The sequence below is a fragment of the Grus americana genome, chromosome 1, assembly GCF_028858705.1.
Source record: "Grus americana isolate bGruAme1 chromosome 1, bGruAme1.mat, whole genome shotgun sequence".
NCBI lineage: Eukaryota > Metazoa > Chordata > Aves > Gruiformes > Gruidae > Grus > Grus americana.
The window spans coordinates 199,904,852-199,919,781 of NC_072852.1; the positions used below are offsets into that span (position 1 = coordinate 199,904,852).

Genomic DNA, 14,930 nt, shown 5'->3' on the forward strand with positions numbered 1-14,930 from the left:
GATACATTAGGAAGCTGTTTTGTTTGCTGGGAAACAAATGCTCTCTCTTCCACTACTTTGAGTGGAAGATAGCATATCAAAGTAACTTGCAGAGCAGCAGGTGTTTATGACCTCTTAATAAAGCCATGATAAAAGTGGTAGAGCCTATATTTGCTGTATCTTTTGGGACACGACACAACACAACTACATGGATGCTGAAGTAAAATTCAGATTCTTTGGAAGTGAATGGTGGATTTAGTGAGCCAGCGCAAGCTAAAGATCTGAGGGCCCAGTGAATCTCTGCTGAGATTTGACTTGCTTCTGTATAGTTAAGTGGGAGCTGGATTGTCTTTAAATAAATACCTGCAAACTTTCATCTTTGACTTCAGAATACAGCGGTCTAAACGTCTCATCCTGAGCTAATTTCTCTTGGGGAGGGGAAATAGGTACTTCCATTATAAGACAAGATGGATTGCATACTTGGGTGCCTAAAACAGATCGGACAAATGCACCTGAAACAGTTCTCCCTTCTCTAAAAGGGAGCTGAAGGTGATCATCTCAGATGTGCATGTTGACAGGGTAGGTGGGTGAATCCCACTCATTTAGGAAAATCTGGAGAAGGAAGCCTAATATTTTTATTTGGTCTATGGAGTGGATACTTGTTGACAGGAGAGAGCTCTAAGTAAAAGGATGGTTTGACAAAGTGCAAGTGTATTATCACGCATTGCTCAGCAGGTGGCCTGAAAGGAGTAGAGAAAAGAGGCAGTACCTCCCTCTTCCTTTTTGATTAATTTAAAATGCTGCTTGAAAAATATAGATGACACTTCCTGCCACTTCATAAAGTGACAGAGAGCTTGCGTCCAGTTCCTCCCTGTCTGATGTGTTTAGGATTGCTGGTGGCTGCAGCAATGTCATCGATGGGAGTGAGGAAATGCTTCCCCAGGGTGTAAGTGCTGGAGCTGGACCGGAGAAGTGGTCTGACCCTGTGGCTGGCTGGCTGCCTGTCCTGCTTCCTAAGGACTAAGGCAGGCATTTGGCTGTTGTAGATTGTGACAGCAAATGGGCTCTCATCTCCTCTGAGATCTCTAGATAAAAAAATAAATCCAGTGTTAATGTCTGGAAACATGGAGGGGCCTGGGCAGGTGTATTAAGGACTGAGGTGTGGCTGGAACTGGAGATCATCTGGGCCTGTATAAAGTTCTGCCCATTTGACATGTACTGTCCCATAAGGCCCTTAATGAAGGCTGTCATGTGTGCTTCGGTGCCCCAGTCACTTAGGAGACACATGGTGGATCACTGGTTATTTCTATATGCAGTTGTACGATTTGTGCAGTACAAAAATACATTAACTTTTTCCAGGCTGTGCAGCTTCTGTTTGCTACAGCTTTCTACCCTCCAGCTGGGTGGCGAGTACAATTTATTTATCATGTAAAAAGGCATCCAAAAAGAAGCCAAAGCTTCAGGACTAGATTGGTAGGGAGAAGAAAGGACTATTATTTTCTTTTTTCTTTTTCTTTTTTTTTTTTTTCCTGCTGCTAATCATTAGCTCAATTTCCTCTTCAGGATGAGCAATTTTGCTGAATAATAACCAAAGGCTCAAAGGAGTTCTGGCTTGAGGTAACTGACAGATTTAACTGTGATAATGGCTACATCAAACAGCTTTAGGTTGATTGTGATCAGATAGTTTAATCCCCCTTAATTTCTATGGAAATTGCTCCTCTAAGTGACTTCTAACAGTTTTGGAAATGGCTTGCTTGCTCTGGATTTTTGAGGGTTTCAAACTGTAGAGATTTTCTGAGAAGGTGTCATGTCCAGCCCCAGCAATGGTGTGTACTTAGCATTCATGTCAAGTTCTGGCCACTCAATTTAGTAACTACATGAATTTTCTGACACTTGCTCTGTAGTCATTACCTATGTAGGTGTATGGGGTTTTTAGGAAGGACTCCTGGCTGTATGGAATGTATTTGTTTATTTCTATACAGTGAAACAGTATTCCTGCAGGGAGGCTTTGTACCAAAAGAGCTACTGTTTGTAGCTTTGTACTGTTTGTTGTTGCTAGATGAAGTATATTAGGGACCTCTCTTCCCATTAAATCTGAGTAGAAAAACTCTTGCTGATCCCACACCAGTGAAAACAGATTTGAGGTGATGACAAGCTGGCATCTAGGAGCAGATCTTAAGAGCTGTCTGTGCTTGAAGAGAAGAAAAATGTTTCAAGACGGAGGGAGCAAAGAAAAACGACCAAAACAAACCTTTATATTTTTCGAGTAAAAATATATGCAGTGACAATGCAAATAGTAAAATACTACTGGGTTGTTAAGAAGCTTTTTAAGAAATTAATGGTGGCTTAAGAATGATAAAGTACTTAATTGTGTATGTTGTTTCTGTCAGCAAACAAATGAAAGAGCTGGAGGAGTCGGGCTTCCTGAAAGGAGCTTTGACTGCGGAGCAGCAGTTGGCTCTCATCAGCATCTGTACAGACCTGAAGGCAGCAGTAGAGGGTGCTACGTTCATTCAGGTAAGCAAAGATTTGACAACTCCTAGCAAACAGTTTAGAAAGGTGATCAAGAGCTGTGCTGTGCAGTCAATGTTCAACATCCTGACCACTTAAGGATGGTTGTGCTTGTTACAATTAAAGTTCTTTCTGGCCTAGTATCTTGACATGGGAGATGATGCCTCTTTGTAGGATTTCCCTACTCAAGAGTCTTTGCAAGTTTTTTTTTTTTTTTTTTGTGTTATGTTGGAAGAGGCTGGTAGCTTGCTAAGCCAAGAGAGCATTGCTGACCTCCATGTGTAACAAAGACTTTACCTGTTGGAAAGACAAATGTGGGGGAATGGGGGCAGGAGATTCTTGGGGGAGATGACATCTTTTAAGGGACAGCACACATTCTAGTGCTGGGATTAAAATGTGTTTCTTCCTCTCTGGGTACCTCGGGAAGGCAGGGACTATGGCTGTGCCCAGGGGTGACTTCTTCTGACTGTGGGGGAGCATTGTAGCCAAAAGCAGCTATCCAACAGAGTGTTCGAGTATTAAAACCAAGATTGATATATAGGGCTGGAATCTGTGCTGCTAAGTAAAATTGGGATGGGAAACAAGCTATGTTACTGAACCTGATAGTCTGTTCAGTCTATTAGTATGCTCACTGGTATAGGCATAGTTCAGGGAGCAGGTGAGTTGGGAACCATTTCTGGGGTAGAGTATGAAAGAGTTTGCATTGGACTTGGCATCTTCTACCCTACATGGTCCCCCAGGATTATTCCAGTGTTGTACCATTAACTGTCCCTACATGTATGTGTGCTGCACCCAAGAGTTTACAATTTACACTGTTTCAGGCTGTAAATCCCATGATCTGCTTAGCTGCAACACATCCATGATAATAAATTGAATTAAAAAGAGACAGATTTCCAGACCTTCTCTTCCTCCCAAGTTGGTGAGGTGGAGGGAGAGAGAATGGGAGACAGAACAAAGCCTCACAGAGGAGTCAAGGTGTGAATGCACTATAGATTTTTCACAGTGGTATACTATTTTGTGTTTGCTTTCTTTTCTCCAGATCATGAAACTATATACTGTTACCCCAATATCTTACTCCTTCATCAGTAACAAGCTTAGAGTTTTTCAGTTCATATTATTGTTTTCACATATGTATTGCCTACCTCTACTGAGTTTAATCTGCAAATTTATTGTCTAGTTACTCAATTCTGTAAAGTCCTTCCACAAAGGCTTGTGATTGTAATGATGACGACTGACTTAATTTTGTCAGCTAACTTTCAGGTCACTTATGAATGGATATAATAAAGGACACAGATAATCTGTGGAACAGCTCTGGTCAGCATCTTCCCCTGAGTAAGAACTGACTGTGCTTCCTACAGTCTGATTACTATTTCTTTACTAGTGACTGTCCATGAAAGGACCTTTTATCTCATATGTGACCAGTTAACTTCCTTGAAAGCTTTTATTATTTTTTTTGTTGCAAGACTTCTGGGCATTGTGCCTGTCCTTGCTGCTTCCTTTAGAGAATTCTACTAGATCTGTGAATCAGGACTTCCCTCTGAAAAAGTTGCTTTGATTCCTCTCTGTTTATGTAATACTCATTTCATGCTACCCATTCCTCCTAACTTGCTTGCTAGAGACATAAGGCTTACAGGCTCATTGTTGAGATCTTTCCTGAAGTTCCCTTAAAAGTGGCATCATGTTTGCCATTCTTCTGCTGTTTGGTACCAAAATAGTGTACATTCAATTTTGTTTCAAGTGAGCAGTTGTATATCACTGTTACTGTGTTGGGTATTCAAACCATATTGAAACATGTCCTAGTACCTTGGTTCTGGATCCACTCCCCTCTGTTCTATGACTTGAGAGAGACCCTGGGCGTACCCAAGACTAAGGTTTCAGTTTTCTGCAGGGATTAGAAGGAGAAACAGAACAGTTGCAAATAAATAACTGTTCTGTGTGTGTTTTCCAGATGATCGTCCTTCTGTAGTTTGATGCATTCTTCTCCATGCATTTTGAAGAATTAAGGGATTTTTAAAATTATTCCTCTTTTAAATTGCAGGGAGGAGGGGAGTCTGCTTTGTTTAGTCTTATTTTGACAAATTAAATCCTACATGGCCATGTTCATTTGGGTATTGTCTCAACTTTGTGAAAGCTGCCTCTTCGTTTCTAGTAGAATCCCTTAGTTTTTCCTGTTTTCTTTTGCTCCTTCAGGTGTTTCTTACTACCTGGTGTGTCCATATGGTGTCTTTACTTTCTCTGTGTGCTAGCTGTAAGGATCTGATCCTTCTTACTGCCAACTTTGTAACACCTTAGTATCCGCACTTTTATTTTGGTATCTTCTTTTGAAGCTAAGTGCAGCTGTGATGGAGTCCTTGGCTCTTGTTGCTCCTACAGAGATGTTGAATCTTAGTATGCTATTGCTCCTCTTGAGAGGCTCTTCAGCAGTGAGATTTTTGAACAAGGTCCTGCATGCTACTTCAGATTAAATCAGGGGCTGCATCATCTGTCCCTCCCCCCGTCAGCTGATCTATGAAACAGTCATTGAGCAAGTGTTGCAGAATCAAAGTAATTTTGAGTTGGAAGGGACCTGTGGAAGTGGTCTGGTCCAGCCTGCTGCAGGACCAACTTATATCAGCTTGCTCAGGTTTTGTGCAGTTGAGTTTAGAGTATCTGTAAGGCTAAACACTTCTGGTCTCTTTGTGTAACTTGTTACAACGTTTGGTTACCCTCACTGCTAAACTTCTTTCCTAATATGTAATTGGAATGTCCCTTCTTGCAACTTTAGTCTCTTGCCCCGTGTCTTACCACCATGGACCTCTGAGAGGAATCTGGCTTCTCTGTGTTCCCTTCAGGTAGTTGGAAGACAGTGGTGGTATGTTGTTAGTCTCTGGATACTAACAATCTACCTGGGGTAACTCAAGCTTTCTGGTACTGTTTCATGTTCCCTTAACCCTTTTGATGTCTCTTAACATGTAGTCATTAAGCATATAAATGAACAAGCAAACGAGAAAATGAAGTAGCTGTAGTATGTCTGTGGGTAACAAATTGTATGTGTGAAACACTGTTGGTGGTATTCATATCAACTCATCAGTTTCAAACCATAGCATCAAATTTTGGTTTGATACAAAGTGTTAACAAATATACAATGTAAGTGGGCAAATAATTTGAACTAGTCTTTAATTTGCTCTTGGAAGGGGGTGGAATAGATCTAAAAGAACCTTAATTCTGAGCTCACAGCCTTATTTCATGAATGTACAGACTACTTTCTGGCTGAACCGTACTAAACTTTGGAAACGTTGCCTAGTGCAGCTTTGAACCTGGAAGGACAAAATGGACTATTGTAACTTAAGAGTGCAAATGTTCTGACTCTTAGTTAATTAAAAAAATAGAACATCAGTTTAATGTTAGTTCAGCATTAATGTTAGTTCAATATAGAGGACTCTATCTTGCTTAATAATATAACCTACTCATTAACTTGTTAGAAGACTTTCATGAGAATTGCATTTCTTTACCCTAGATTTCAGTCAGTTAAATCTTAACTTCTGTTCAAATTTGGTCTTTGTGGAATAAGTCCACTCCAAGCTTTAAAAATTTCCTTGATGTTTGCACTTCTTGAATGAATTCTGTAGACAGCTGCCTTCTATGCCATTTTCATAGGACATAAAACAAATGGGATGAAGTTGTAAAAAGTGGAACTTATTAAATGACATTAGTGATTATATAAAAGTGAAAAAGAGGCAAGAAATAATTAGGACTGAGTAAGAAGAAAACTCATAACAGTAATGTCATGAACCATTGAAAACAAAGTATGCCTTGATGCATATTATTTTATACATTCCCTCTCCTGAACATTTTTATGAGGTAACTTGTCTTGATTGTTGTGCTTTACATCAACTTTTCCATTAGCTGAAAAGTCTATAGAGACAAATTAATGGATACATTTGTACTATAATATCCCTGACACAGGACTATCCTGGGTGAGGTAAATGTTTCTTAATATTGTGCTCTTAACTTTCCTGCATAAATGTATGATGACTTTTGTCTTTTGTCTTTATGTGACTATTGGGTACCAAACTTTTATTAGTACTCCTTTCACTATTAAAAACATATTTGAGTGGATGTGTGTCTAGTTCCTAAATGGTATAAGCTGAACAGAAATTAGTGTGGCACTTGTATGATCTCTTACCACAATGCTAGTAAAATGAAGATGTATCTTATTTAAGTGCTTTGCTTTGGAACAATTTACTAAGAGAATAATAAAGTTTACTAGCGCTCGGAGGAGGAGAAGATGACTAATTATTTGTAAAATCTTACTCTTGACACTTGAGCTGCTGTGTATGCCCGTGAGTTGAGGTTTGGCCGGGCTGGTTGAAGCCGGACATGGCGGGTGGCTGAGAGGTGATCTCTCAGCCTGTCAGTTGTGCTGAGGCATGGGACAAAGCAGGCTGGCAAGGGGGTGAAATTAAGTTTATGACTTACATACCTCAGATATTTACCACAAGGTATTTATCCTTTTTGCTTTTGAAGGAACTCTGCCTGAAAGCCTTAGAACAGTATCTTTTTTCTTTCTCCCCTCTTTAAAAAGAGAGAGTGTACTCCCCTCCTTCCTCCCCCATTACACTTGCAAACTCTTTTGAACTAGTGATAACAACACTAATAGGTACATCTTCAGCCTAATCTTTTAGATCTTGGTGACTCTTTTATCTCTCCCAGTTAGACATAGAACTGTTAGGAAAACAGTGTTACCAGCTTAAAAACAGCTTTCAAAAAGCCAGTGGTGCCTCAGAATGAGAAACCAGCATTGACTTGGAGATTTGACAGGAGGTGTATCTTGTCTCTTGTCATAAAAATTTGTCTTTGATTGTCGGGTACCAGTTTCTACCACTAGCTGTTGTTTTACTTTCCTGATGGCTTTCAGGAGCCTTTTTATTTCTGGGTAATATCTGCAGACAGCAATGGGTGAAGATGTCTTCAGCTGCCCTGAGCTCATAGGAGAGAAGACCGTCCTGGTTTGGAAGTCGCATTAATGATGTACTTCTGTAAATACAAAGCTGCAGGATGGCAGAGTGTGCAAGCATTGCAGTAACATGGCTACTTCTGGACTGGTCACCTCTGAGCACTGGACAGACAAACATGGGTCTGTTTACTCTCACCTGGTAAATATAACCTTAGGCCTGATTTTACCCTACTTATCTTAAACACTGACCTGAGGCACCAGAAGCTATGTTTTGGCTTCTGAAGGAGCTGGTTTTAAGAATGTGACCTGACTCGCTGTGTTTGTAGAGTTCTGAGAAAATTCTTTTCCTGATTTTTAGGGTTTGAAACAGTCTGATCTCCAAGACTTGCTGTAAAATACTTGATAAAGTCAGTGTTTGAGTTGAACTGAAAGACGATGTTTGGGTAAACAGCTTGCCAGTGCCACTGCTGTGGTACTGCCGCTGAAAGGACTTTTGTCCTTCCAAACTTTCTAACATTCACTCCCCATCTATCCTGTGGTTGTCTGCCATTACAGACTTGAATATGGTTTTGGTCCCCATTACAGGAGGTCATCGTTGCCATAACTGTCATCCTGTCCAGCAGTTAATCTTGTTCCTCAGGTTTTCTTTCAGTGCTCCCTGGTCTCTTTTCTATGGCTATATTGTATTTCCATTGTCTTTCCTAGATGATTTTGCCTATTTTTCAGGGTGGATGGGATCACACAAGAAGAAAACAGAAGATCTGATCCTTTCTCAAAGGATGTGGGGAGGGGGATGTCAATCAACCTGTTTGAGATCTTACTGCCCTTCCCTAAAGGAACAAAAAGGATCTTCATCTCTTCTGTAGCAACTTGATCAGCTAGTCTGTCTGAAAATTTTTGTAGGGCACATGAACACCATGGAAAAAGATGGAGCCCTTCATGGCATGATACTGTTTTAAACAAAACAAAAATCTGCACACAATTCCCCCACACCTTCCCAAATCTGAAAGTCTGATTTTTAGAAAATGTAGTTCTGAAAACTATTACTTCCTCATACCCTGTTTTGTATTTTGTACTAAAGGTTGAACAGACACTTGTGATTCAGTCATTTATTCTGAACAGTATAAAATGGCAGTAACTTGATATTTTTATTGCTCCAGTTCCTTAACAGGGTATGTTTCTGAACTTTAGGAAAGTACAAAATGTTTCCATCCAAATACTGGATTTCACCTCACCAAAGTGTTATTTACCTGTACAGTATCATGTGGTAGACAGCTTTGCATGTCACTCAAGAGGTAGTGATTTAAGAAGCATCAGATTTCACACTGGTATGAGCTCATAAATTCAAGACAACTAAGAAGTTACCACTTCTTTAGATTTGAAGTGAGTTATAGCCCTATTTTTTTTTTTTAACCTTCAGAGGTTACTTAGTCCAACTCCTGCCCCAAGGCAGGATCAGTCATACCTAGACAACTGTCTGCCAAAAATGGGTTAACCTGTTCTTAAAATCCTCATGTGCTATGATTCCTTCTCTTCACCGGTGTTAAGCATTTTACTTCTGTGCATACCTACCTGTAGAAAGTCTGTTGCTCAAGCCCTAGGATGTGAACATATGTGACCATGCCTTTCTATTTTATTTATATTTTTTTATAATTGTGTCAAAAAGTGATAATGCAGCTCCGTCATTAACAAATTGCCAGTCTGCTTTTCAGTTGAAGGAGCTGCTGTCCTTACCCTGCTTTCTTACCCTTGGCTTACAAGATACCACTTCTTGTTCTGGTTGAAAGTAAAGTCTTGGTTGCCAAGGTTGTATGGCTTGCTTTGGGCTAACTAGAGTTGGCTTACATCTAAGGAGTCTTTTGTCACCAAACATATTTTTGTTAAAGATCTGGTATCTGGACATGTGCTTGAAACCATCTTGGAGGAAGCTCTGTACCCAGGTATGCAGAATGAATATCTGCAGGGGGAAAAGGGACAAACAACCTGATGAGCTTCTGTTCCCTTGTGTGTATCCCATGTGGTTTGGGTTCTTGCATCACCTCCAAGTGTTTCAGGGTCAAGTCCCACATAACCTTCCCTCCCCGCTGTGGTGCACAGCCAGGTTGCTCCCCCTGCTTTCCCCATGACCCAAGCTGCTGGGGGCTTGAGTTCTAGTCATGCTCTAACATAATTGTGTTAATTGTCAGAGTCTATGCTGTTAGTTGTTTCTGAGGGTGTGTTTTTTCTTTTCATCTTAATTATTTTAACTGATCAAAATGCTGATACTACACTGAAAGGTGTGCAGTAGCCTGGGGACTTCTTCAGTAACAGCTGTGTGTACGTGTCTCATGTTTCTGTGGTGTGTCCCAAACTTGTACGGTAGTCTGCAAGAGTGTGTCTCCTGCCCAGCTGCTGTCCCTGCCTTTAATCTGTGATGAGGGTAATAATACTTTATGAAAGGAGGCTGAAGTAAATGTGTCTTCCCCCCACCATCTTTGCAGTTTGAAACGATGCATTTTTATTTGGCATCTAAAACTACTTTGCCATTTTGGTGAGGAGCATGATGGAAAAGTCCAAAATACTTGTAGTCAAGTATTTGCATTTGAAATACATAATAATTTTGAATTTTGTGAATTATCAAACCTATTTAATGCATGAAAAATTTTAGATTGAGCTAAATCATAATGGTTAACAATAATATCAGATGCAAAATTGATATTCTGATGTAATAATTTGTTCTGATATTATAAATACCATTTTATTTCTCTGCTTGTTTCACTAGCTGAACTCCCAAACTCTGCAGTCAAAATGTCACATTTTTTTAATTGCAGGTTGTGTAGTTCCCTACTGCTTGACTCTTGTTTACGGAGTAGAATGCACACTAGTGTTTGACATGGAATACAAAAGTAATAAGCTCCAGTTTCCTTAATAGAAGATGCATCTTTAGTCTTCTACAACAGAAATGTAGACCTAAACCCTGCAGGAGAAGATCAAACCAGCAAGTCAATACAAATAGTAATAATTAGCACTGAAATGCTCACTGCTATCGCTAGTATTTTAAACACTACTTTGCTTAAAATATAATTTGACTTTGACATGGATTCTATAAAATGATGGTAATGACAGAAACACAGCAGTCTGTCTGCATCCGCAAGTGGTGTAAGTAGATGCAATCTCGCTTTGATAACTTGAGTAACCTCAACTTTGCCAGTAGTATTGAGGGGAACAGAATTGGTTGTAATATTGCACAGTTTAATTTGCAGGGAGATTATTTTAGCATATGTACCTTTTTTCCTGAAGTCAACTGTTTTTATAAGAATCTTTTCTTCATTATTATTTAGATGTGGCAAAATTATATGGAATAGTTGTATTTGTACATTGCTAGCTATAGTAATAGTGCTTTGAAATCTGTTTCATTTAATTAAATTTCCAGGTTTCCTTTTCGGGTATTTTTAATGTCTGTCTTTCTATAGAAACTTGAATACTGTTTAAAACTCACAGGTCCCTGCTTTATGTAAGTTTGTTAATCAGGCTTTGTTTTAGAAATAGGACATTCTAAAGTGATTTGGTAGGTTGAAAATAAAACAATTAGGCCTGAAGTCTTTTCTGGGAAGTGTTTTTTTTTCTAGCAGATTATAACTATAGAAGATAATGAAAATATTTGTCTAAATGGATTAGGCATCAAAACTTTCAGAAAAGCTGTTTTTCTGAGATTCAGAACTCCTTGTTTCTTAATCTTGTGAAGATCTGTGTATTCCCACAAAAAGCTGGACATAATGTGTTCCTGTCACAGGAGTGCTGACAGTCTGAGTCCAGTTTGTGAGAGAGTTTGGTGCTCTGAAAGCTGCTGCTATGTCCTCACTCTACGAGAGGAGAGGATTGCTGTCGCTTAACTCTGGGAAGTGTTCTACAGAAATGCCTCAAAATTCTCAGCTAAATTGCAACACTGAAAAGCTGAGACCACTTAAAATGCTGTAAATTATACGTGTATAAATAGAGGAACAGAACCAGGGGTTGTGGCATGTTTGGAGATTCTCATCTCACTGCAGAAGATGAAGAACATCCTTGTAGCGATCAAAGTGATTATGGCTTCTAAACAGTTTGCCTCCTACTTGAAGCTGTCATAACCTGACTGCTTTGACTGGCTATGCATTGGTAAAGGTTCAGACTGCCAAGGAGGCAAATCTGGGCTGCCTTCTAGTCAGGTGATCACAAGCTCGGTTGAATACCTAGATTCCTCCTCAACCATCTTACTTCTGCCCAGCTGTGCAAAGTAGGTATATGTACAATACCAAACCAATGTCCACAAAATGATGTCTGAAAGTAGGAGATAAAAGAATAGTAACCCCTGGGGGCCACTTAGAAAGGAACTGTATCAATCAAACATCAGGATTGCCAATAAATGTATGTTTATTAAGTGTCTAAATATTTGCTAGTAGTTATTATGTTAGATCTAACCTTATACAGATAGTTGTGGTAATACAGATATTTGTATTATTATTGTTCTTGGTACCAGTAATAACACAATCACAATTAAGTGTCATGCGGTCAAGCGTCCCTCATTGGGAGGATGTCACTGTACTAGTGAGATCCTCAGCTAGCTCTGCTCTAGGGCCAGCTTTTATAGAACTGCTTTATCTACGCAGTTAGTTACGATCTGAAATCAGACCAGAAGTTCAGACTTACAGCTTGTGCTCTGAGACCAAACCACAGGTCAGCTGCTCTTTCTGCTGATGAGCACTTCTTGTGGCATCATGTACCAGTGTGCATCCTGTTGGTGCATATCATGTATCCAGAGCTGTGAGAAAAAGGGGGGGTTGGTGTGTGATTGGGGGGTGGGTGTGGTCACCACAGAAGCCCCATTGAATTTACTAGGAAGAAAGAGGTCACAGAACTCTTGAAAACAATTTTCTAGCCACAACTGAGGTAGGGCAAGGCTATAGGGCATTCTTGCACTTCATGGCTGTTCTTCATGTCAATGGAGTCCAGCCTTTGGGGGTTAAGTGGTGTAAGACAAAGGTAGGAGAGGAACAGCTGCTCAGGGTATTTATTACATGCTGTGAGCTAGCATGCACGGACCTCTGCCTCAGTTTGAATGAGGAGCCAGTTGAGAGCTTACAGGTCAGGATTAACAGGACCATCAGTGTGAGAGACATTGTGGTAGATGTCTGCTACAGACCACCTGATGAGGAAGAAAATGCCTTCTTCAGACAACTAGAAGAAGCCTCACATTTGCAGGCCCTTGTCTTTATGATGAGGCTTCAACCACATCAGTCTCTGCTGGAGGGGCAGCATGGGAGAGCACAAACAATTTGAGAGGATTCTGGAATGCATTAATGGTAACTTCCTGACACAAGTGGTTGAAGAGCAGAAGAGGGGACATGCTGTGCTGGACCTCTGCTTACAAACAAGGAAGAACTGACTGGAGCTGTGAAGGTTGGGGGAAGCCTTGACCAATGAGATCGTGGAGTTGAGGATCCTGAGAGTAGAAGCAAGGCAAAAAGTGGGATCACAACCCTAGACTTTAGGAGAGAGGACTTGGGCCTGTTCAGGCCAAAATCTGCTTGGAAAAATCCCATGGCATGTGATACAGTCTGGGAATGAAAAGGGTTCTAAGAGAGCTCAAGATTGATCTGTATCTTCACTTGCAGAAATTTGCATTGTCATAAATCTTCATACTAAGATTGCCAGGGAGGAAATGTTTTCTTGATTATGTTTTGAATATGCAGCAGCCAGAATCTAGTCAGGAGGTGGGAACACATCATTGTGCAGCTGTGGCTTTCAGTCTTCATTATTCAGCAATTCTTTATGCTTGGTGACTTCCGTCAGACTCCATACTTGCTATTGAGAGGCCTTGATGCTGCTCCCTGTGACAGCATCTCCAGATGCTCTTACAGAAAGTGGCTTGCTTGAATGATTGCTAATCTTTGACCTCCATGCCAGTTTAAATCTTTGGCTTTCATTTTATACTGCTTCCATGCTTGTATAGGACAGTACCGCTTATTTGGGGACCGTACCACTGTGTTTCAGTGCTTTACTTCAGGCCGTGCTTTGTTTCTTTCACCTCCCAGTGCCAGTAAATCCACGGCCTTGGCAGTGATTCCCATTGCTAGTGTAAGGAGAAGGTATTTTGCAAGATAGTGCTTTGGGAGGTGTATCCTAGAAGGTGGTACAAGTGAGTTGCTACCTTGGTATATCTGAGAATGGATAGAAAGAATCTGGGTAGATGCCAGCATTTAAATACAGGTAAATGAAGTTGTGCCCTTAGGTGAATGTGGACGTGTGGGAGCACAGATGGCGGATAGCATGGTGGAAGAGCCTGTACAAAAACACAAAGCCGCTGGATTTAAACAGATAAAAGTCCCTAGCTTTATCTACTGGCATTCAAGGGGCTGTGCCGTATGAGTGCAACTTTTTAATTAGGGGCAACTAGACTTCAATCACCTTGTTTGGGTATCAGTGTTGTCTGCTGGAGAGAGTCTAGTATGTGTTTATCTTTGTGTAGTTCCTTCAGAGTTTGTAGGCTGGTAAAGTAGCCATTATGTGTTCTCTGAACATGTATTTGAATAGTGTGATGCCTCTTGCCTTTAATTCAATACAACTCTTTCAGGAGGTAGGTTTTAAAAATTAACAACTGTCATGTTCTGATCAGGCTGTTGTTAAAAAGATGTCAAATAAAGTTTAAATTGAAGTCGGATTAGTAGCAACCTTGTTCAGGTGCTCAGGCCTTGGAATAAAGGTGTACCGTTCACTGCAAATGAGAAATGTGATCTACTCTACAAAAAGGGCACAGAAATATTCAGTGTCACTTAAAATGCGTAGAGGTGTGTGCTAACCTTTTTGCACTGATTCTTTGAGAGAGACTGTGGTAGCTTTAAAACCGTATCTTATCCGCTCGCTGTTTGATCTTCTCTTTCTCAGGGTAAACAGAATAGGTTCAAACCTCTCTAGGCTCTATAACTGACAGCAAGTGAGGTTCCTGTTTAATGGATTGTTTAGAGCTTAATTTTCCCCCTGTTCTTCAGGGAATTGGTGTCTCTGAGAAAATAATTGCATGCTTGGTCAGGACAGAAACTTTATTGCAGTGATCCAACAACCTGAATACAATTATGACACTATATGAGAAACTTCAAGCAAATGGCCCATTCAGAAACCTTACGTAACCATGGCAGGTTTGAGTTTCCAGCAGATTTGGGTTTGCCTTTTTGATTATCATCTGATGTGAGAGGAGGCTTAGAGTTTCAAGTTCACAATACACCTATTCAGAGCAACTCTTTTATTAGCTTGAACAGTATCTGCAGAGTTCTCTTCATCTTTGGCTTTACTAAAAGAAACTATTTAAACTTAACCAACAAGCAGGGATCCTGGAATTATAAGCAGAGTATCATTTTGTTTTGATAAGGCTGTCTGTTACTTTGGGCTCTATGTGGAGTTCTTAAATGACCCTGTTTATCTCTTCTGCATCGTGGAACTTTTAGTACTGTTCCATGCAACTTGCTTATTTTTTAAGACTTCAAATTACTTT

General features: G+C 40.2%; 1 protein-coding gene across 4 annotated transcripts in view; it reads left to right on the plus strand.

Moving 5' to 3' along the window:
- The window catches only part of CRYL1 (crystallin lambda 1), a 61,133-nt gene that overhangs the window by 12,327 nt on the left and 33,876 nt on the right, over nt 1-14,930 (plus strand). For all 4 annotated transcript variants that reach the window (XM_054824208.1, XM_054824225.1, XM_054824218.1 and 1 more), the window contains one exon: nt 2,370-2,496. In XM_054824208.1, coding sequence (XP_054680183.1) covers nt 2,370-2,496 — 127 coding nt within the window. The remainder of the gene's footprint in view (nt 1-2,369; nt 2,497-14,930) is intronic.